The sequence below is a fragment of the Stegodyphus dumicola genome, chromosome 11 (genome assembly GCF_044657685.1).
Source record: "Stegodyphus dumicola isolate Sdum_Otavi_A_Nest chromosome 11, ASM4465768v1".
Classification (NCBI taxonomy): Eukaryota; Metazoa; Arthropoda; class Arachnida; order Araneae; family Eresidae; genus Stegodyphus; species Stegodyphus dumicola.
This window is the reverse complement of record NC_140778.1, coordinates 157,592,741-157,615,930: the sequence shown is the minus strand read 5'-3', so window position 1 is coordinate 157,615,930 and position 23,190 is coordinate 157,592,741. Positions and strand designations below refer to the sequence as shown.

Sequence of the window (23,190 nt, the reverse complement as noted above, 5' to 3'; positions counted from 1 at the left end):
TAGCTAACTTTTTTTAGTCATTAACAAAACAAATATTAATTAAGAAAAAAAGAATAAAAACATGATAGATAAGTTTAAATTTATAGCCATAAATAATAATACCTCTCATAACAAAAGTCCTGGATTCAGTGCTTCCAATATCTTGTGTAAAATTTGTATTAGGTTTAGTCTGACAAACAGCAGCCTTGAAACATACATTTTGAGAATCAGATGAATTCCAAGACACCCCACTCAAATTTATTCTGTACACATATTGATCAGAAACTGAAGTTTCATTCACAATAAATGTTCTAGAGAAAAATCATGAATTATGTACAGATCAAAATAACATGTAACGTATCTTAAATTAAAGACACGCAGACACAATAGCACAATACACCATCATAGTACATCAGAGCAATAAGTGTGAAATAAAATTTTATTAATAAAAATAATAAAAACAAAAATAGTGATTTAATATAAATATCAGAAAAGCTACTGTATTAATGCAAAAGGTGGCATGATCAGATCGCACAAGGAAAAATTTGTAAAGGTATGTTTTGAAGATTCTAAGAGCAGACACCACAATACTTTAATATTCAGAATGCTTCAATACTCAAGAAAAAACTTTCTTTTGTGACACAGTTCGGGAGACAAAATAATTACAAGCAGACGAATCTGGAAACATGACTAAGTACACACATTTGTCTGGGAGCCAGAAACTGCTGTACTGACTGGTTAGAAGATATATTGCGATTCAGCACAAAAAACATTTAAAATGTGGTTTTCAACAGAAATCATGTGAAATATGGCTATAGAATCATTTAATCTAATCTAATTGCATTAGAAATCATCTGCTGTGCCAAGTGATAATTCATTTTTCAAAATGTTGTATAAATTTGACCTATAAATATACTTAAGATATCTAAAAATATAGTCTCTTGTTATTCAAAAGCATTACACTACATTGAAATTATTAGTAGATTATTAGTATGCAATACTAATTATTACTTGATTTTTCAATCGACCATTATAATTTTTGTTATTTTTCAGGAAAAAATTTCTATAATAATAATTTTAGGTTAGCACTTTTTTTTTTTTTGGCAATCTTCCATTTTATTTCAGCTTTAAATTTTTATGTCCCTGGAAAGATAAAAAGTAGCTGCTATTTTTTCCCTAATTTGTCAAACAAAAGTAAAAAAAGTGTATTCAAAATAAAGTTAAAATATTTTTGATTGACAGATTAAAATAGGAATGGAGATCAAATCAAAGGGTTGAAAATTTAATTGCACCTACTGATTTCTACATAATTTGCTTTTAAAGCTCTTGAAAACCACTAAATTAATTTTTATGTAGGATGTAAAAAAATGCAATGGAATGCACAGTTATTTGGACATCTAATTTATAAAACTTTGCTGCAAAAATGTGGCATAAGTTTGCCTTAGTTACATAATGCTCTGTCTAATAATTAATTAATAATCTAAGTAAATTATAGCTGCCTTCTTTGAAATATGAAAAATCTGGAAATCTCTAACACTGTTTGAGACTGCAGGTAGACTGCACTAAAAAAATTTGATTAAAGCTTATTTAAGCTCTTAGTATCAACATTACTGTAAAAGATAATCTGAAAGTTTGGAAAATGCTGGATGCAATATTATAAGTGAATTTTCCAGATAGTTGAGAATAAAACACCTTATATAAAATTAGAAAAACTACTATCTTTTGCTTGGCATAGATTTAGTCAATAACTCAATCAATTTTGATGGCAAATAGGTATAAGTCCCTCTTAATGTGCAACATTGGAAAGCAAAAGGCACAACAATCATATTTATACCCTATGGCAGTAAAGCGAGCCAGATGGTAGTGCCATCTGCCAGCAAAAACAGAAATGAAATTGAAAAATTAATAGAATTTCAAAAGCATTAGAGAGGACTAGATTTCATGTTAAAATCATTAACTAAACAAGATAAATATTTTTGAATGTGAAAAGCATCCAGAAAATCCAATTCACCAACAGAAGAAGCTTTTTGATTAATTTCGGCAGACTCAAAAGTCATAAGTCAAAATTATCATTAAATTTCCAACTATGATTACATATTGAAGAATTTAAAATTTCAGCTTTTTCAAACATAAGATTTGTGTTCCTTGATGTAAAACATTAATGGTCTTTTAGTTTGGTACCATTTTTAATTGTGTAAGCTGCAAGTAGCATTATTTGCTATGCTGTATAAATAAAATCTTTCTAGCAAATGGCAGCTATGTTTGCAAGATCAAAATATGCCTATTATTTAAAATTTTTTCAGTAACAACACATAATAATTTTCAGTGAAGTATAACGCAATCATTAAATATTTTGATTTAATGTGCAGCCTATACATAACGTACTGTAAATAGAAAAATGTGCAATTTCAATGGACCACATGCGCAATATTAAAGAATTTTTAATTAATTTTACATGCAGTTTTTATACAGAATCTCCATTTATTTTGCTTTTATAGTTACATTATAATATACAGTTAAAAGTTGTTAATTCGGACACCCATAATCCGGACCTCAAAGCTACAAACTTTCTGCACATGCGTCGCATTGACGCATGCGCGTAAGACCTTTACGGCTGCGAATATGCGTGTGCGCATGCCCTAAATACGTTTACGCATGTGCCTTTAATGTATAACGGACGGTATAAGCTAAGCTAAAATTATTTAATTCGGTTAATGTTGCAGATTGCATTGTTCCTTAATCTTCGAATTGGGTCCGGCTTATTATTTTTTGCAGACTGTTAGAGTAATTTTATAAAAGTAAGCTTGAACTTTCGATTATGTCAAATAGAATTTCCGATATATATTTACTAATATGTAAAGGATCTACAAAGCGAAAGTATGTTTCGAAGTCCATTAAACAAAAAGTGGAATTGCTGCAAAAAATGGATAAAGGCATAATCCTTTGTTTATCTAACCATTCCGAAATCTGTTTATCAATTTCACGCTGCTCTGCGGGGGGGGGGGGGACACCACGGCGCACAATGTATTGGAAGTTGATCTGTCAACACTATCCTTATCTTCAGGGCAGATGTTTTTATTTTATTTGGCTTATAATTCCTTACTAAATGTAGTATTTCATCGCGATGTACTCCGTCTTTGATATGATTTAAATCAAATTCCTCGTCATTATAATTCACTTCCGATAGTGAAAAAAGTGACACAGAGGTTATTGAAAACAAAAAAATTTCAATTGACAAATCAGTTGATATTCTCGACCCAGCAATTATAGGACTTCAACAGCAGAACTTTGTAACTGAAGAAGAAATTATGTCTGGTTATAGAATTAAAGAGAAAGTATTATCACATAGAACGAAGCAACTTAAACAACTTACATTGAAAGAAATGTTTAATAAAGTAAACAAATAAATATTAAGCTTTTTTTTTTTTTTTGTAAATTTTGATACCCTTTAGATTTAGATTATAATTACTCTTTATTTCATAAATTACGGTTTCATATTTTTAATTTTCTAATTTCTGCATGCCATCTCACCAGATTTAAGCTGATGATCTATAATCCGGAAAAATCAATAATTCGGAATCGCCGAAGTCCCGACGAGTCTGGATTAACGACTTTTGACTGTATTTAGTTTTCAATATTAATTTTCTAGATAATGCCTTAAGCAAGAACTGTGGCCAATTAAAAAAAAGAGAGAGAGAGAGGGAGACAGGCATGTGCTCAATTCCAGAAACTTTTATGAAGATGAGAAAGAAGTATTTAGCTTAAAAATAACAAGACACATCGGCTTTTCATTCACAGAGGCTTCTTAGTGTGCGTAAATTATGCCAAACTTATATTAGATAGTGTACATATAACCAAACACTACCTTCTCCAAGTAAATGCGACAACCTTATTGCATTCAAGCACTGAATACATTTACATATACAGCTGTTTCATTTCAAATTTTGCGAACAAATAAGTTAACACATTGACTGCCACGTCACTTTCAGATTCCGGTCCGAGAAGCCAAATCAATTATCGCTTCAGTTGTTACTTAGCGATAATCGATTTGGCTTCTTGATTGGCTGATAAATAAATTTTTTTAAACTAATGAATAAACATTAAATGTATATTTTTGGTTCATTTTCAATAAAATTTCTATTCATACTTGCCAACCTATGACACTCAAAAATCAGGAGATTTTTCACAATGTTAAAAAGACTTTTTAAATGATAAAAATATAGTTTTTAATAATGAATTAACTTTAAACAGTTACTAAGTCTTAAATGCAAGCAACACAAAAATACCTTACACACAAAAAACATTTTTATTACTTGCATCGTTTAAAAAAAAAAAAAAAAAAAAAAAAAAAAGACTCTTTAATCAGTTTTTGTACAATGTTATGAACAGTGGCAGATTTTGCTTTCGTTAAGAAAGAAACTTCAGAATTTTGTTCATAGCAATCGCCACGTAGGCCTGCTTTCGCTAATAAAAGTTTTTCTAATGTGTCATCACTAATATTAGATCTAAATTTAGTCCTCGTTTTCGCAACAACACTAAAAAATCCTCTCACACTCCGCATTACTATGGGAAACTGTCAAGATGGCCAACATAAATCTAGACAGTTCACTATATTTTAAAATTCCATCAGCACCTTCAGTTTTCCAATTAAACTCCATTGGGTGTTAATCCTAGCTCCTTTTATAACTTCATCTAAGTGTTCTAATTGTAAACTGCAAAATTGCGACTGTAGTATATCAGTGGCAACATCAATATCTTCATCTTTCATGACTAAATGAAGTAACACAGGAAAAAGTACCTTATATCAGAAAAAGATGCATTTGCTAGAGCAGAAACATCAGCAACTTTAGCATGCAAAATCACTTCATCGTTGACTGGAAATTTATGTAGTATGTAATCACATACTCGACAGAAGTAACTTCTAACATGAAGATAAAACTTATTTTTGTCTTCTTTTGAAAGTTCTTCCACTACTTTTGTAGTTGCAGCTCCTGTTACCAAATCTTCATCTTTCTTCTGATTTTCTATTTCACCATAAATCACATCATATATAGAATTACAAGACAAAACACAGACTGGTTTTACAAACTTTTAAGGCAGAGAACAGACATTCTGCATCAATCAATTTTTGGTCCTTTGTTTCCGAAGAAAAATTCAATTTTTCGTTTTTTTTCAAAACAACTCATGTTGTCCTTGTGTTTTTGTGTACCCACATGTTTGAGAACATACGCCCTTCTAACATGCGAAATCCAAAAATCGCAATGACAGATGGTACACATAAAAATTTATTACATTTCCTTGAGGAAATAATGGGAGGAAGTCAACTGTGTACGATTTTTGAAATGTACACGAGTATTTCACCTTTCTCACAGACATAACAAAAGATGATAATTTCTAAAACTATTTCCCGAAGGCACGTGTACTCACACAACTCAGGACAAGATGAACGAAATAATGAAAGAATATCCAAATAACAGCCTTGAGCTTGCATTGTGCTCATTGGCTAATATATGCTAGATGACACGCAGTGCAGCTCGATGCCCATTGGAGAACTGGAGATCGACGTTTCTGGATACGTATGCTCTCACACACAAAGCAGAAATTCTCATCTGATTTGCAAGGTTTTTAGATATAATCTAGAGAAAATTCAATTGCTTTCAGGCGTCCAAAATCTTTTTTTTTTTTTTTTTTTTTTTTTTTTTTTGTTCATATAACGAAGTATTAAGCCAAGTTCCATAAAAATCGTTAGAAATATTAAGAATAAGAAAAAGTCGGGAGAAATATATTGAAAATCGGGTTGGCGGGAGAGCGGTCGAAAATTGGGAGTCTCCCGCCTAAATCAGGAGAGTAGGCAACTCTGCTATTTAGACTGGTGTGCAAAAATTAAGGACGAAGTCGAAAAATTAGCATATCAGCTGAACAAAGAGGCAGAGCGGACAAAAAGACCAATCAGGAGATTAAGTAAGGTGATGTACGGTAGCACATGCGCAAATATGCAGGTAGACGTAATGGGGGAGTGTCTGAGTAGTATAAAGCATGTTGTCGGTGTAAGATCAGTATTTCTGGCAAAGAGATTGCACGTCGTATAGCAGTTAAAATCACGCCGAGTTGCTGCCTCAGCGAGAAATGGTGAATAATCAATCTGTTAGACGACATCTGGATGCTTTTACCCGAGGTCGAATCCTTGGGAAGTTGGAGGAAGGCCGCAGTGTGATAAGTGTGGCTGCAGAGTCAGGAATTGCTCACAGCATCGTTTCACGACTTTGGAGATAATTTCAAACTACAGGAACAGCTATCCGAGGGTTTAGTAGTGGTCATCAACGAGGAACCACACCCACAGATGACTGGTATATTGCCTTACAGGCCAGAAGAAACAGGCGGCAGACAGCGGGAGAAATCGCTAGACACACGACACAGGCGACTGGACGACCGATATCGCGTTTTACCGTGGCCAGAAAGACTGCACGGTGGTGGTCTGTTTCCACGACACCCTGTACGGTGTGTACCTCTAACGCCTGCCCATCGGAGAAGGCGTTTTCTGTGGTGCCGGGAACACCGGAATTAAAGAGACAATGAATGAGGACGAGTACTCTTTACAGATGAGAGCAGATTCAGTCTGAGTAGCGATTCTCATCGCATACTCATCTGGAGAGAGCGGGGAAGCCGCAATCATCCATCGAACATCATTGAAAGGGACAGGTATGGAGGTGGCGGTGTTCTCGTTTGGGGAAGCATCATGCTTGGTAGTCATACAGACCTTCACATCTTCGACGCAGGTTCAGTCAACGGGACCCGTTATTGTAACGAGATTCTTCTTCCATATGTGCGTCTTTTTAGAGGCGCTATGGATCCGCAGTTCCTTTTCATGGACGACAATGCACCATGTCATCGCACAGTAGCTGCCGAACAGCTCTTAGAGAGTGAGGATATTGAACGTATGGATTGGCCGGCACGATCTCTGGATTTCAATCCCATCGAGCATGTATGGGATTTTCTAGGCAGACGCTTGGCAGCTCGTACCTTACCACCAGTAATGATTCCGGAGCTTCGATTGGCACTGAAAGACGAATGGGCAGCAATGCCTCAACAACTCATTGACACCCTCATTCTCAGCATGGGCAGATGCTGTGAAACCTGCCTAGCAGTCAGGAGAGATCATATCCCCTATTAAAGACCGGATGTTTCTTGCTGGACACCCATCACAGGGATGTTTCGGCCTTCAGTCGCATTGCGCTGCATGCTACTTTTTCAACAAAGCTTCTATTTATCCCTCTGATTTCTCTTTTAGTAAGTGTAGCTTACATTACTCATGTCCTTACGTATTGGGGATCTTACGGTATTAAATGTGTTGATTTGGAAAGCTTTTGTACAAAGTTATATTGAAAAAAGCGTCTCGTCCTTAATTTTTGCTCACCAGTGTATATAAGCCAAACTTGATTACTAATTCAGAAGTCAAACAACAAAAATCAGCATTATATTTTCAAATTTTCACAGGACTAGTTTCGATGGTTTTACCGAACCATCATCCTCAGCTGCAAAAGCACAAATGAACGAGATGGGATATAATGATTAGATAAGATAAGAAAGCCTGGACCAGAGATAAGCTAGTGGTGCCATCTGTTGATGAAACCAGAACAAAAACATAATTTCTTTAAAGGCCGAAGGCAAAGATGGATTGAAATTAGGATCGTTAACTAGAACAGAAAGATTTTTTTGAATGCGAAATGCCTCCAGAAAATTCAGTTCTTCAATGGAAGATGTTTTTTGAATAATTTTGGCAGCAGAAAAATTGAAAGTGTGATTTTCGGACCAACAATGTTAAGCAACAGAAGACTTCTGTGTTTCCCTTTTTCTAACATATGTCTCATGTTCCTTGACGCGAAATTTTAAGGCTCTCTTAGTTTTGCCAAAGCAAATTAAACCACACTTGCAAGGAATTCTACAAATACCCCAGGAATTCATATCCAGAATGGGATCCTTGAGTATGGAACTCGGAGTTTTATTGATGGGAGAATAAACAACCCGAAAGTTAATCATTATTCACCAATGTTCCAGTGGAAGGTGAATTAAGTTGTCTAGAAACCAGACTTTGCGAATTTCATTTCTCATGCATCAAATTTGATGAGCTAATTTCTCTCACTCAACTCTGTTTGAAACAAACGCATTTTGTTTTCTAAAACAAATATTGCAAGGAAACTGAGAGGATTAGCCATGAGAAGCCCCCTCAGTCACATCCTGGCTGATATCTACATGCATTATTATGAATCAAATTTGTTTGAAACTTTAAACTTCCCGGTATGGTTCCGCTACGAAGACGATATTTTTACCTGTTTGAAGGTAATAAAGATGATTTAAATAAAGTTCTTTCAACAATGAATTCTATTGATCCTGCTATTCAGTTCACTTTGAGACTTGCAATTCTCTTCCATTTCTCGACATTCTGGTCATACGTAACACATCCATCTTCAGACTTAACCACCACACTTTAAATCATGTCATCCAACAAAACAAAAGTTAGCTTCATTTTATTCCTATGTTTTCTGTGCTCTTCAAGTTTGCTCCTCTAAACTATCCCTTGATGAAGAACTAAATTATTTAAAAGCAATAGCTATTGACAGGGGCTTTTCACCCAACATTATTAATCAAGTAGTTAAAAAATTCTCATCTCAGCACACTAAAAGGCACACTCTTGTTTTAGGAGATTATAAAAATTCTGTTGTTATTTCCTTCTTTCCATCAATTAGCTATAAAGTTGCACATATTTTGCAGAAATTTAACTTTCAGGTCGTTTATTCTCCCATCAATAAAATTCCGAGTTCCATACTCAAGGACCCCATTTCGGATATGAATTCCTTGGGTATTTATAGGATTCCTAGCCAGTGTGTTTTTATTTCCATTGGCCAAACTAAGAGAGCCTTAAAATGTCCCGTCAAGGAACATGAGGCATATGTTAGAAAAAAGGAAACACAGAAGTCTTCTGTTGCCCAACATTGTTGGTCCGAAAATTACACTTTCAATTTTTCTGCTGCCAAAATTATTCAAAAAACATCTTTCATAGGATAACTGGATTTTCTGGAGGCATTTCACATTCAAAAAAATCTTTCTGTTCTAGTTAACGATCCTAATTCCAATCCATCTTTGCCTTCGGCCTTTAAAGAAATTATGTTTTAGTTCTGGTTTCATCAACAAATGGCGCCACTAGCTTATCTCCTGTCAAGGCTTTCTTATTTCATCTAATCATTATATCCTATCTCATTCATTTGTGCTTTTGCAGCTGAGGATCATGGTTCGGTAAAACCATCGAAACTAGTCCTGCGAAAATTTGAAAATATAACGCTGATTTTTGTTGTTTGACTTCTGAATTAGTATTTGTTTGGCGTGTTATTGTGTCTTAACCAAACTTGATTGTTTATTTTCTATTAGGAGGCCATCCATTCATATTTACACTTATAAACTACGAACTAACTTGTAGTGGCGCAAAAGTGGCAAGTAAAAAAACTACGAGATAACTCGGATTGGGCATACTGAAGAAGAGCGGTAATAAAAGGTATATCATGTTGGGCAGTCAAAGTGTTAACTTTAATTTCCTTTTTGGCATTGATTTGTACCTGAACTTGTATTTAAATACCTACCTTTGATTTTGCGTATAAATCTAAAAGAATATATAAATTTTTTATTTAAGAGCCTAACTTTGGATTTTGAATTTAGATTTAAAACAATGTATTTAAATACCTACCTTTTAATTTACGTTTAAATCTGAAAGAATATTAATTTGGACATGTCTATTGATTTCAAATACCTTCTTTTGTATATATATATCAATTATTTTATATTAATTTGTGCAAGTCTCAAAAGATTTTTATTGTTTTTATTATTTTTACAATAATATGAGAGTGTCGGGCAATATTTTTTTCTCAAGTGAGGATATAGCTTAATTCAGTTCTTAACGAATACCTGAAGTTAAGAAGAAAATTTTACTCATTTTTATTTTTGGTTTTGTTTTTAGCAAGTATTTTTTCTCAAGCAGACTAATTATCTTCCTCCTTTCTGAGTTTCGTTGGTACATTATGATTTAACTCTAGCAAAATAATTTGATCCTTACCTGGAAAAAGCACAAAACATTCTCACTTAATTTGGTTATTGTTAACCGATAGTGGATTGGTTTGCACCTCTTGACAAGTCAATTAATCCACGGTCAATAACAATAGCTACCCTTTTAATACTTTATAAATTTACTTTTTAATTTTAATATTTAGATTTTTTTGGTTTAAAATAATATTTCTTTACAGCTTATTAAAATATTTTTATTACAATACAAATTTAAATAACTTTTGACTCAAATTTATTCCAATAATTCATCACATTAATTAAATTTACGTTTCTTAGAGATGATATATAAAAGAACTTTCCTAATAATAAATTATATGTATATATATATATGCAAAACATAAAATATCTACCTTTCGAATAATAAATTAACAATAGCTGTTGAACTTCTCTGTATGCTTCCCCCTTCATTCCAAAAATAGCAAAGAAATAACTTTTCTACTATAATCCTCACTTCATTTAATTCTGAAAAGTGGTCTGTTATCTGATCATTATTGAGCATTTATTCCTGAAATAAAATGAAATTTTAACCCAGCATATGAATATTAATCTGTTATATATTTGAAACTTAATTCAGGCAATGTAAACATTTTTATAATGTGATCGTAAGTGTAATTATACTTGGTATAAAAAGTGTTTGCTGCGCAATCTCCTCGCTCTTCCTCCCTTTTTGGTCATCGTGTTTTCGCTTCCTCTAGCTTCCAAAATTAACCTCGTCTGATCATTTCTTGGATTCCTTTATTGTTTCAGAAATGTAATACTTCATAGTTAAATCCCAGTGTGCTTATTCGCTACTGTAATATAGCGATATTGAATATGTATCTTTATGGAATGTTCAGAAATAAATCCCATGCTAACTCATAACACATTTGTCTGCAAATCATTCATTCTTCTGTTATGCACCTATGCCATTACCAGCCGGTCATCGATCAAAGATGTCAGTTATGTGTTCCCCTAAATATCTCCCTGCGACAAAAGGTTCCTTCCAACACAACTAATTATGTTTATTTATATATATATATATATAATTTATTTCCTAAACAGTATTGATTAATTGATTATATTATCTCCTAAGTTTAATTAAAGTAGAATTATTTTAAAAGTGTGAATCCATACTGGTAAGTTATATTTTGAAAGATGTTTTGAAGTAATTTGAAAGTAAAATGTTAATAACGTTTTAACGGGGACTGGAGTTAAATCATCATGAAGAATAAAATTTCAATTGTAAAAGGAAAAATTAAAACATGTAATCATTGTCATTGATCGGAAATTAGTTGACTTTTCGAGGGGAACAAACCAACTCCCGTTCAATGAACAATAATTGATAAAAATACGTAAATACGAAAGTGTTTCGTCTTTACTCGAGTTATAAGTTAAAGCCAAACCGGCAATTCTAGTCAGGCCAAATATTTCCGCGAATAGAAGGAATTGTGAACCAATGCTGATACTCAAAGAACTTATTCTTATGAAGCATTTTGGAGTAAAAATCAATTACTGTAGAAAAAACCTATTTAACTCGAGTAATCGTCCCCGACAATTTCATGTTTATGCATTTGAGTACTATATTATTTGTAGAAATTAAACATTGGAAATTGTCATTATGAAATCGAATTCAAAGTAAAGTTGAAATAAACATAGAAGATTATAAAAAAAGATAAATAATGCAAACTTTGTAAAAGCAAATCAAAGACAATATAAAAATAATATAAAAAATAATATAGAAAATAATATAAATAAGATCAGTGAATGTTTCTACAAATAATATAGTACTCAAATGTATAGACATGAAAGTGTCGGGGATGATTACTCGAGTTAAATAGGTTTTCTCTACAGTAATTGATTTTTACTCCAAATTGAATTGACTTAAATGCTTCATAAGAATAAGTTCTTTGAGTATCAGCATTGGTTCATAATTCCTTCTATTCGCGGAAATATTTGGCCTGACTAGAATTGCCGGTTTGGCTTTAACTTATAACTCGAGTAAAGACGAAACACTTTCGTATTTACGTATTTTTATCAATTATTGTTCATTGAACGGGAGTTGGTTTGTTCCCCTTGAAAAGTCAACTAATTTCCGATCAATGACAATGATTACATGTTTCAATTTTTCCTTTTACAATTGAAATTTTATTCTTCGTGATGATTTAACTCCAGTCCCCATTAAAACATTATTAACATTTTGCTTTCAAATTACTTCAAAACATCTTTCAAAATATAACTTACCAGTATGGATTCACACTTTTAAAATAATTCTACTTTAATTAAACTTAGGAGATAATATAATCAATTAATCAATACTGTTTAGGAAATAAATTATTATTAACTAACTTTGCAGCAATTGCGCAAGTAATAATAACTTGTATTCGCACTAAATGGATTTAAGATCATACAACATTATATATATATATATATATATAAATCAACCCATAAAAAAATTAAAACTATAGAATAAATACGAGTATAATATTTTGACAACACAGTTTAATAAGGAAAATAGCTTACCGATTCAAAATGTCTCTAATATCCAAGGAATAATCAAATTTTGGATTCTTTATTATACCATCCTTTTCCATAATGACTTTTACACTGTCAAAATAATATTATTTTTACAGATATTTATAATATACTTAATATTTTCTATACTTCAAATATTAAAGAACATTTAATTTATATTATGATTAACATAGTAAATTACACATTACATTTTATATAAAGATTAAAGCCAGAAAATACATGTTCATTAGCATTCCATTACTCTACACATTTTGGGACCAAGTAATGAGCTGATTATTAAATTTTGTGCATTATAGATCATGTCTTTCTAAGTTTTGTTTATATTTTTCACTTTCAAATTTTTATATTACATCCGGATTAGTTGCACAAAAATAATTAAAACAAATACCTGCATTAAGAAATTTGACATAAAATCATTATATTTTAAGTACAATTACACACATGCTAATGTTATATTATTATATACATTTATGTTAATGTCATGATTAATTTTATATTTTCTTGTTTTAAAAGTTCCATTAAATCCGAATCTCTGTTTTTGGTAAATAAAAGCAGTTCTGTTACTTTTGACTGAGATAAACCCTGAAAGTCTCTAGTGTTATTCAGCTTCAATAAACAGTCGGTAATCACAAAGTCGGTGAGTGCTTACAAGGCATTTATTTAGCAAATTTTTTTAATAAAATAATTTAATACAAATAGCAAAAAAACAAAAAATGGGATTAAAGTAGGCATTCATCTAATAATGCCCTGAGCTATACAATTCAAACCCAAAACGAGAGTTGCGTGAGTGCCAAAGAAAAATGTAGCTAAAGGATTGGGAAATTTTTTTAAAAAATTGAAGAAATTCTTTATTAAATGTACTAAAACTTCTGACGTAAACAGAACTGCATAATTGCGGAGATTCAAGATCCAATCTGTATATATTAATAACAAAAAGAAAGCTAATAACTTTATTATTAATAAATACATTATCCCTTTAAACCGAAATATATCATTAATAGAACTTACTTTTGGTAAATATTAGTTTCAATATAAAGGTATACAAAAAAAAAAAAAAAAAAAAAACTGCTCATAAATTTGTGTCCTGAGGCTCTAAGATTTGTTCATTTACATCCACAAAAACATGCATAATACAGGATTTGCCGATTCTCACTTCTAATGTATATTTTTAAACAAAATTACTATTAAGATGCCCTCTATTTACACTAAAAGCTAAATATCACACTTTTATATCGTTCAAATTTCAATTCTGTGGGGCAGTGATCTCAAACTGATGGGCCCATTACAGCTTTGAAGAAATTCTACACAGCTCGCAAAAACACTTCGGTTACACATTTGTTGTTAATATGGTCTTTACAGTCTTAGGGACAAAGATATTCAGCTTGAGCTTATGTGCAGAACAATTATTGAAGGAAAAGAGGAATGAATAAGTCGGAGTACTCATCATATGGTATATAGTACCTACAGTGTATGCTTGTGGTGCCAAATCATGTGGCTGAAGTAAGGTGGGAGAATCAAAATCGTAAAAAACAACCTTGTATTTAGCGTAGGTATAATGAAACACTCAATCGATTTCGAGGGCAGCTAAAGGTCCCTCCTCCTCATCAGGAGAAAGAAATACATCGAAAGAAGAAAATAGGAGAAGGAGTCACAGAAACATGTGGTCCTTATCAGCACTGCACGTGGTTATAACTAGATTTTTAATCAGAGTTGCACTGGCCGCCTATTTTTACTGAGCCAGGCTATCTGATCAAGCATAAAGAAATATTAGCGAAGTTAAAATAGGGAGCGAGGGGCAAATGCACCTTACGCTCAAAACCTGAACTTCAAATAATGGAAAGCAACCACTGAACGGATTTTTATACCCTCTGGTAGTACCAAATGCGAGGGGGTAACGCCATCTATCGGCAAAAATAACTGAATTAAGATAGTAGAATTTTAAAGGCATTAGGAAGGACCGGATTGGACTTCAAATCATTAACTAAACTTGCTAAATCTTTGTGAATGTGAAAAGCCTCAAGAAAATCCAATTCACCTATGTAAGAAGCCTTTTGGATGATTTTTGCAGACCCAAAATCAAAATTATGGTTAAAAGTCCAACTGTGATACGCTATTGAAGACTTGTTAATTTCGCCTTTTTTGACATAAGATTCATGTTCCTTGATACGAAACTTCAACGCTCTTTTTGTTTGGCCAATATATCTTAAACCACACTGACACGATATATTATAAATTCCCCAAGAATTCAAGACAGAAACACAATCTTTTAGAATCGAAGGGTGAATTTTATTAATAGGGGAGGAACCGACTTGAAAATTGAATTTGTGGAGAAGCCGTGCAATTTTATAGCTAACAGAAGGATAAAATGGAAGCACGACAAGGTCATTAATATTATTTCTAACAGTGGAATGTCTTCTTTGATGGGAATCTGAAAATTTTTTAACGGCTTTATCAATAATCACGGGAGAAAATCCACGGTCAATCGCAACTGCTCTCAAATAATTAAGTTCATTGGTAAGCAAAGATTCAGAGGAACAAACTTTAAGCGCGCGGAAAACATAATAGTAAAAAGAAGCCATTTTTTGCTTAACAGGGTGGCATGACTTGGCATGGGGTGGTAAACAAACTGCAAAGGGTTTACGGTACACAGTGGTGCTAAAATCGTTTTCATTGCGGATTATAAGAATATCGAGGAAGGGGAGGGAATTGTTGGATTCAATTTCAAGAGTGAATTGGATGGCTGGATCAATTGAATTCATAATAGATAGAATCTCGGATAAATCCTCTTTATAATCGTCAAAAAGTGCGAAAGTGTCGTCAACATACCAAATCCAAAGAGGAAAAGATAATTTATCAAATAATTTCATCTCAAAATAGTGCAGATAAATGTCAGCAAGTACCGGACTGAGAGGATTACCCATAGCCAATCCTTCAACTTGACGAAAATATGCATTTTGAAAAACAAAGTGGGTTTGACTCAGAGAAACTTTAGTAAGCGAAACCAACTCATTAATTTCAGTATGTGTGAAGTGAAATTCCCGAAGCCTAGTTTCAAGACAATTTAGTGCTCCTTCGACCGGAACATTAGTAAACAGTGATTTGACATCAAATGAAACCATAATGGAACAAAGTGGAGAAATATTTTTAAGTTTATCAATGACTTCAACAGAATTTTTTAGAGTGTGAATATTGTTAGCAAGTAGAGGAGAAAATCTGGAAACTAAATATTTGGCCAAAGGATATGAAGCAGTACCTATGTTGGAAACAATTGGTCGAAAAGGAATACCGGTTTTGTGGACATTTGGAAGAGCATAAAGTCTGGCGCAATTAGTAATAGGTGGAATAAGTGATTTCTTCAACTGAGTTGGCAGACTGTGGGAAGATTTAATAGCACTTTTTACTTTCGTGAGGTCCGAAGTTGAAGGATCTTTAGGGATCGAGCAGTATTGGCCTTCATTTATCAATTTAGAGACTCCAGTAATATATGTGTGTTTGTCCATTACAACAATCTGTCCGCCCTTATCAGCTTTAGAGATAATGATATTAGTATCAGAATGAATTTCACGTAAGATCTCATTTTCCTTTTTCCTAAGATTTATTAAAGATTCCTAAGATTCGTTATGAGTAATTAGGTGGCGGATTGTATCTTTCTGTGTTTCCGAAATTTTGGAGAATTTAAAAGCTTTCTCTATAGGAGCGATGATTTGAGAAATTGACGGTTTAGATGTCTTTGAAAAGTTGAAATTATATTTTAATACCTTTAACGGATCCTCCGAAAGATTCCTATTGGAGATATTAACGATGGGGTTAACGTTTACAGTGGGAAGATCAGCTAGATAGTTGGGACTATCCGACTGGTGTGTGAGTTTTAGGAATTTGGAAATGAGCACATTTTTATGCCGTTGACAAACGGTATCAGTTCTAGACCAGGATGTATGTTCAAATGAGGAAAAACTTTTAGTGGAATTAGCAATTGAGGAATTACAGTTTTTTTTGGGGGGGGCAGCTTTTTGACGTTTAGAGACGTATGCTAATCGCATTAAATGTTTTCATAGCAGAGAATGTCTTTTAACCTGCATCTTTCTAGGGACTTCTTTCTCTTCATATGTAAGAAAAAATTTATTCACTTTGATATGTGCTACCGAGCGCAGAAATCACGAATGATACAAATTTGCTGTATTTTGGAGAACTACACAGGGAAGTATGTGAGATCTTATTACATAAATTTTGGTTAGAGAATTTTCTCTAAGAAATTTCTTCCTTTTCTAATTTCTTTTTATTTTTAAGCAGTCTATATATTATTTCTTTATTGCAAAGTTTCTCTTTCATTATTTGCACCATTTCAACTGGAATGTTGTCTAAGTCCTCTTGCAAAATTCCTTTCATTTTGTTACAGTTCTTGCAGGAGTTTCTCAGTTTCTATTGAATTCATCATATTATACCTTATATATTGTGCTAATGTCTGCTAGAATAGTACTTTTTCTTTTCAAAGTTTTCATTTTTTCTTTTTGAATGTTGCTGAATCATATCTCTCTTTGATCACACCGAATCAACATATGTATTCTTTCTTGTAACCTGATTTTCAACTTTATAATATCTTTATGACAATTTAACCACTAGTGCGTCATGTCTTCATAATTTCGAAAAATCAGTATTTATTTTTCGTAATTTGAATGCATGTACATATTAAATGCATATACATTTTAAATATAATATGTATGATATTTTTTAGTAGAAATTAATCACTTTTTTAAACTATGAGCACTGATGTTATTTGCTTTACTCTATTATAGATTGCATTTATTACTTTACTCCTTTATTTATTATACTATTACATCTTTATTATACCTGTTATATGAAATTATATTACTTGACATATATTATACAGGGTGTTTATAAAAACTTTTAGCGGAATTAGCAATTTTTCCTCATTTGAACATACATCCTGGTCTAGAACTGATACCGTTTGTCAACGGCATAAAAATGTGCTCATTTCCAAATTCCTAAAACTCACACACCAGTCGGATAGTCCCAACTGTCTAGCTGATCTTCCCACTGTAAACGTTAACTCCATCATTAATATCTCCAATAGGAATCTTTCGGAGGATCCGTTAAAGGTATTAAAATATAATTTCAACTTTTCAAAGACATTTAAACCTTCAATTCCTCAAATCATCGCCCCTATAGAGAAAGCCTTTAAATTCTCCAAAATTTCGGAAACGCAGAAAGATACAATCCACCACCTAATTACTCATAATGTTAATTTTAACAATAAATCTTTGCGTTCGAATTTTAGCAAAAAGGAAAATGAGATCTTACGTGAAATTCATTCTGATACTAATATCATTATCTCTAAAGCTGATAAGGGCGGACAGATTGTTGTAATGGACAAACACACATATATTACTGGAGTCTCTAAATTGATAAATGAAGGCCCATACTGCTCGATCCCTAAAGATCCTTCAACTTCGGACCTCACGAAAGTAAAAAGTGCTATTAAATCTTCCCACAGTCTGCCAACTCAGTTGAAGAAATCACTTATTCCACCTATTACTAATTGCGCCAGACTTTATGCTCTTCCAAATGGCCACAAAACCAGTATTCCTTTTCGACCAATTGTTTCCAACATAGGTACTGCTTCATATCCTTTGGCCAAATATTTAGTTTCCAGATTTTCTCCTCTACTTGCTAACAATATTCACACTCTAAAAAATTCTGTTGAAGTCATTGATAAACTTAAAAATATTTCTCCACTTTGTTCCATTATGGTTTCATTTGATGTCAAATCACTGTTTACTAATGTTCCGGTCGAAGGAGCACTAAATTGTCTTGAAACTAGGCTTCGGGAATTTCACTTCACACATACTGAAATTTATGAGTTGGTTTCGCTTACTAAAGTTTCTCTGAGTCAAACCCACTTTGTTTTCCAAAATGCATATTTTCGTCAAGTTGAAGGATTGGCTATGGGTAATCCTCTCAGTCCGGTACTTGCTGACATTTATCTGCACTATTTTGAGATGAAATTATTTGATAAATTATCTTTTCCTCTTTGGATTTGGTATGTTGACGACACTTTCGCACTTTTTGACGATTATAAAGAGGATTTATCCGAGATTCTATCTATTATGAATTCAATTGATCCAGCCATCCAATTCACTCTTGAAATTGAATCCAACAATTCCCTCCCCTTCCTCGATATTCTTATAATCCGCAATGAAAACGATTTTAGCACCACTGTGTACCGTAAACCCTTTGCAGTTTGTTTACCACCCCATGCCAAGTCATGCCACCCTGTTAAGCAAAAAATGGCTTCTTTTTACTATTATGTTTTCCGCGCGCTTAAAGTTTGTTCCTCTGAATCTTTGCTTACCAATGAACTTAATTATTTGAGAGCAGTTGCGATTGACCGTGGATTTTCTCCCGTGATTATTGATAAAGCCGTTAAAAAATTTTCAGATTCCCATCAAAGAAGACATTCCACTGTTAGAAATAATATTAATGACCTTGTCGTGCTTCCATTTTATCCTTCTGTTAGCTATAAAATTGCACGGCTTCTCCACAAATTCAATTTTCAAGTCGGTTCCTCCCCTATTAATAAAATTCACCCTTCGATTCTAAAAGATTGCGTTTCTGTCTTGAATTCTTGGGAATTTATAGTATATCGTGTCAGTGTGGTTTAAGATATATTGGCAAAAAAAAAAAAAAAAAAAAAAAAAGAGCATTGAACTTTCGTATCAAGGAACATGAATCTTATGTCAAAAAAGGCGAAATTAACAAGTCTTCAATAGCGTATCATAGTTGGACTTTTAACCATAATTTTGATTTTGGGTCTGCAAAAATCATCCAAAAGGCTTCTTCCATAGGTGAATTGGATTTTCTTGAGGCTTTTCACATTCACAAAGATTTAGTAAGTTTAGTTAATGATTTGAAGTCCAATCCAGTCCTTCCTAATGCCTTTAAAATTCTACTATCTTAATTCAGTTATTTTTGCCAATAGATGGCGTCGCCTCCTCGCGTTTGGTACTACCAGAGGGCATAAAATTCCGTTCAGTGGTTGCTTTCCATTATTTGAAGTTCAGATTTTGAGCGTAAGGTGCATTTGCCCCTCGCTCCCTATTTTAACTTCGCTAATATTTCTTTATGCTTGATCAGATAGCCTGGCTCAGTAAAAGTAGGCGGCCAGTGAAACTCTGATTAAAAAAATCTAGTTATAACCACGTGCAGTGCTGATAAGGACCACGTGTTTCTGTGACTCCTTCTCCTATTTTCTTCTTTCTATGTATTTCTTTCTCCTGATGAGGAGGGACCTTTAGCTGCCCTCGAAATCGATTGAGTGTTTCATTATACCTACGCTAAATACAAGGTTGTTTTTTACGATTTTGATTGTCACATTAGCGTGTTTCTCTTCTAGTCTAAGGTGGGAGAACTTCCTACATCATTGCAGTCAGTAAGCAGATAGCCCTTGAGTTCTTTGTCATATCTGGTAAATATCTAGCAGATAAAATTTAAAAAGAATTAAAGCCCGAAAGTTTTCAGAAACACCTAAGGGGAGTTTTCTTAACAGTTTGCGTGTTACCTTTATTTATTAAATGTCATGTTCTTTGCACTTCACTGGAGATAAATTTTTTTTCCTGTAAGTGTTGCTATTGATGGCCTTGAAATCATTGAATTTGTTAATCAAAAATTCATTAAAGTTTAACAAAATATCAAATAGATTATAAAAAAAATTCAAAATTCGTGCTTAAAGTTGCCCATGTTCTGATGAAAGATTACGTTCTTCAAAATTTGATTGTTCTAGATACCGTAATTTTTTTCACAGTGCGAGGAACATATATTCATGCAGATTCTTCACTGTTTAATTTCTTTAAATATAATATACGTTAATAATACTTGATGGCCACAATTTAAAAAGTGATTCGGCATTTATAGTGAAGTGCCAAATACATCCCCTTTTGGCTAAATAGCTAAAATTGTTATTTTATTCTAAAAAATGTTATTTTGTTAAAAAAAAAATCCGACCTCTGATGCAAGGCATATAAATGACTAGTACAATATCCTCATGGCAATATTTTGCAAAATAATCATACATTCATAAATATTAACATGGGATAAACAAAATTTCTTACGCTGAATTCGAACAGGCTAGGCTGGATTCCCAAACAAAATCATAAAAACACTTATCATCAGGTCCTGAAAGTATTCGTGGGTGGCCCAATTTTGATCCACATCTCATAAAAAGCCTTGTTACAGGCTTGAGATTTTTATCAGAACTGACAGTAGAACATGCTCTGCTGTCCCCTGATTCAAATGTTAGCAACAAGTCAGTTGAATCTGAAAAATTTTAAGGGCATTTAAATAAATTACCATTTATTTGCAAACAATATACATTATTTTACTTGGTGATTATTTTTTGAGACGGGGTAAATTAACTGCGTTTTTACTTTAAAATGTGCTTTTGAATAACATACGTTATTTTTTTTTCTTCGACATACCAAATACTTACTCAAATAAACTGAAAAAATTCATAATACATAAACTATGAAACTGATATAAAATTTTATAACACTAATATAAACACATGTTCACTATTTTTTTTTTTTTAATTTAAACTACAAATACTCACAGTGCCAACCTTTACAGATGATGATAGGCATTTATTTATTTATTGGGAGAATTTTCTTTAACATATTTTAAAATCTACTGATGTCACAAATGAATGAAGATGCTGATGATTATGACAGTTATACGGTTCACTGCCAGATCACTATTTAGACTATTTGTGAAAGTATCTCAAAGAAAATTTGCTACAAAGGTGGAAAAATAGATACATACAACAGGATGAAGCCTTAGTTCTCTAAATTTAACTCTATGTGACTTGTGTGAGTTCATCAAGGCTACTTAGTGTCTTTTTGTTTGAAATTCTCACCAAACTCCAGAATTTTTTATATGAACTGTAGCATCACTGAACTATATGAAGTAAATTACTACGTAAATCTAAATAATACTAACAAATATGGATATTTTGAGCATTTGTGAAATAACATAAAACTAGTGAGCTTGCCTCTATTTTCAGTACAATAAGACTTTATACGTTTCCTGGTTTATTTTTCTGAAATTTTTAAATGTTTCACTAAATTTTCCATAATTTTTTATCGAAAATTATGCAATGCATTTGTATTTTTCAATTTAGTGAAAAATACTTGTTTCACTTTTGAGTCTATCTAACCATTTATGCTATTAATTTTATTTTATCTTTATTATTTTATGAGTTATTATTAAACATCAAAATGGGTCCAGGACTTTATAAACACCCTGTAGAATATATGTCAAGTAATATAATTTCATATAACAGGTATAATAAAGATGTAATAGTATAATAAATAAAGGAGTAAAGTAATAAATGCAATCTATAATAGAGTAAAGCAAATAACATCAGTGCTCATAGTTTAAAAAAGTGATTAATTTCTACTAAAAAATATCATACATATTATATTTAAAATGTATATGCATTTAATATGTACATGCATTCAAATTACGAAAAATAAATACTGATTTTTCGAAATTATGAAGACCTGACGCACTAGTGGTTAAATTGTCATAAAGATATTATAAAGTTGAAAATCAGGTTACAAGAAAGAATACATATGTTGATTCGGTGTGATCATAGAGAGATAGGATTCAGCAACATTCAAAAAGAAAAAATGAAAACTTTGAAAAGAAAAAGTACTATTCTAGAAGACATTAGCACAATATATAAGGTATAATATGAAGAATTCAATAGAAACTGAGAAACTCCTGCAAGAACTGTAACAAAATGAAAGGAATTTTGCAAGAGGACTTAGACAACATTCCAGTTGAAATGGTGCAAATAATGAAAGAGAAACTTTGCAATAAAGAAATAATATATAGACTGCTTAAAAATAAGAAGAAATTAGAAAAGGAAGAAATTTATTAGAGAAAATTCTCTAACCAAAATTTATGTAATAAGATCTCACATACCTCCCTGCGTAGTTCTCCAAAATACCCCAAATTTGTATCATTCGTGATTTCTGCGTTCAGTAGCACATATCAAAGTGAATAAATTTTTTCTTACATATGAAGAGAAAGAAGTCCCTAGAAAGATGCAGGTTAAAAGACATTCTCTGCTATGAAAACCTTTAATGCGATTAGCATATGTCTCTAAACATCAAAAAGCTGCCCCCCCAAAAAAAAACTGTAATTCCTCACGTGTGACGTACATATTTATTTAATTAATCAATCTTACAGAGCAAACTCCATTTCTCTCATTTACTAATCATTATCAGAACCATTTTTCTTATTAAATGTCTTTGGATATGAACTGCTTACAGATGTCTGCAAATATTTCAGTCAATTATGCTGTAAACATTTATAGAAATTTTTCCCTCCTCTCAATAACACAGTGGCTAGCGAAGATTAGGGAGCTGCAATCGATTATCACTCACATTATTTTTCTGTTACTAGTGCTTATTTGCTTGCATGAAAATTTATGGCAGTACTTAAATGGCAGTTAAACTTTCAGTTCATTCTGGGTAAGTTTTCCAGACTTATAAGTAAAATTGTTGAATGACA

General features: G+C 32.4%; 1 protein-coding gene across 3 annotated transcripts in view; it reads right to left on the bottom strand.

Annotated features, from left to right (window-relative positions):
- The window catches only part of LOC118204487 (cation-independent mannose-6-phosphate receptor-like), an 82,263-nt gene that overhangs the window by 15,299 nt on the left and 43,774 nt on the right, over positions 1-23,190 (bottom strand). For 2 of the 3 annotated variants that reach the window (XM_085827352.1, XM_085827353.1), the window contains exons 8-10: positions 20,727-20,931; positions 12,589-12,672; positions 103-290 (exon numbers count right to left, since the gene is read on the bottom strand). In XM_085827352.1, coding sequence (XP_085683478.1) covers positions 103-290; positions 12,589-12,672; positions 20,727-20,931 — 477 coding nt within the window. Of the gene's footprint in view, positions 1-102; positions 291-10,445; positions 10,595-12,588; positions 12,673-20,726; positions 20,932-23,190 lie in introns of those variants that run through there. The other variant, XM_085827354.1, reaches the window with a different exon arrangement.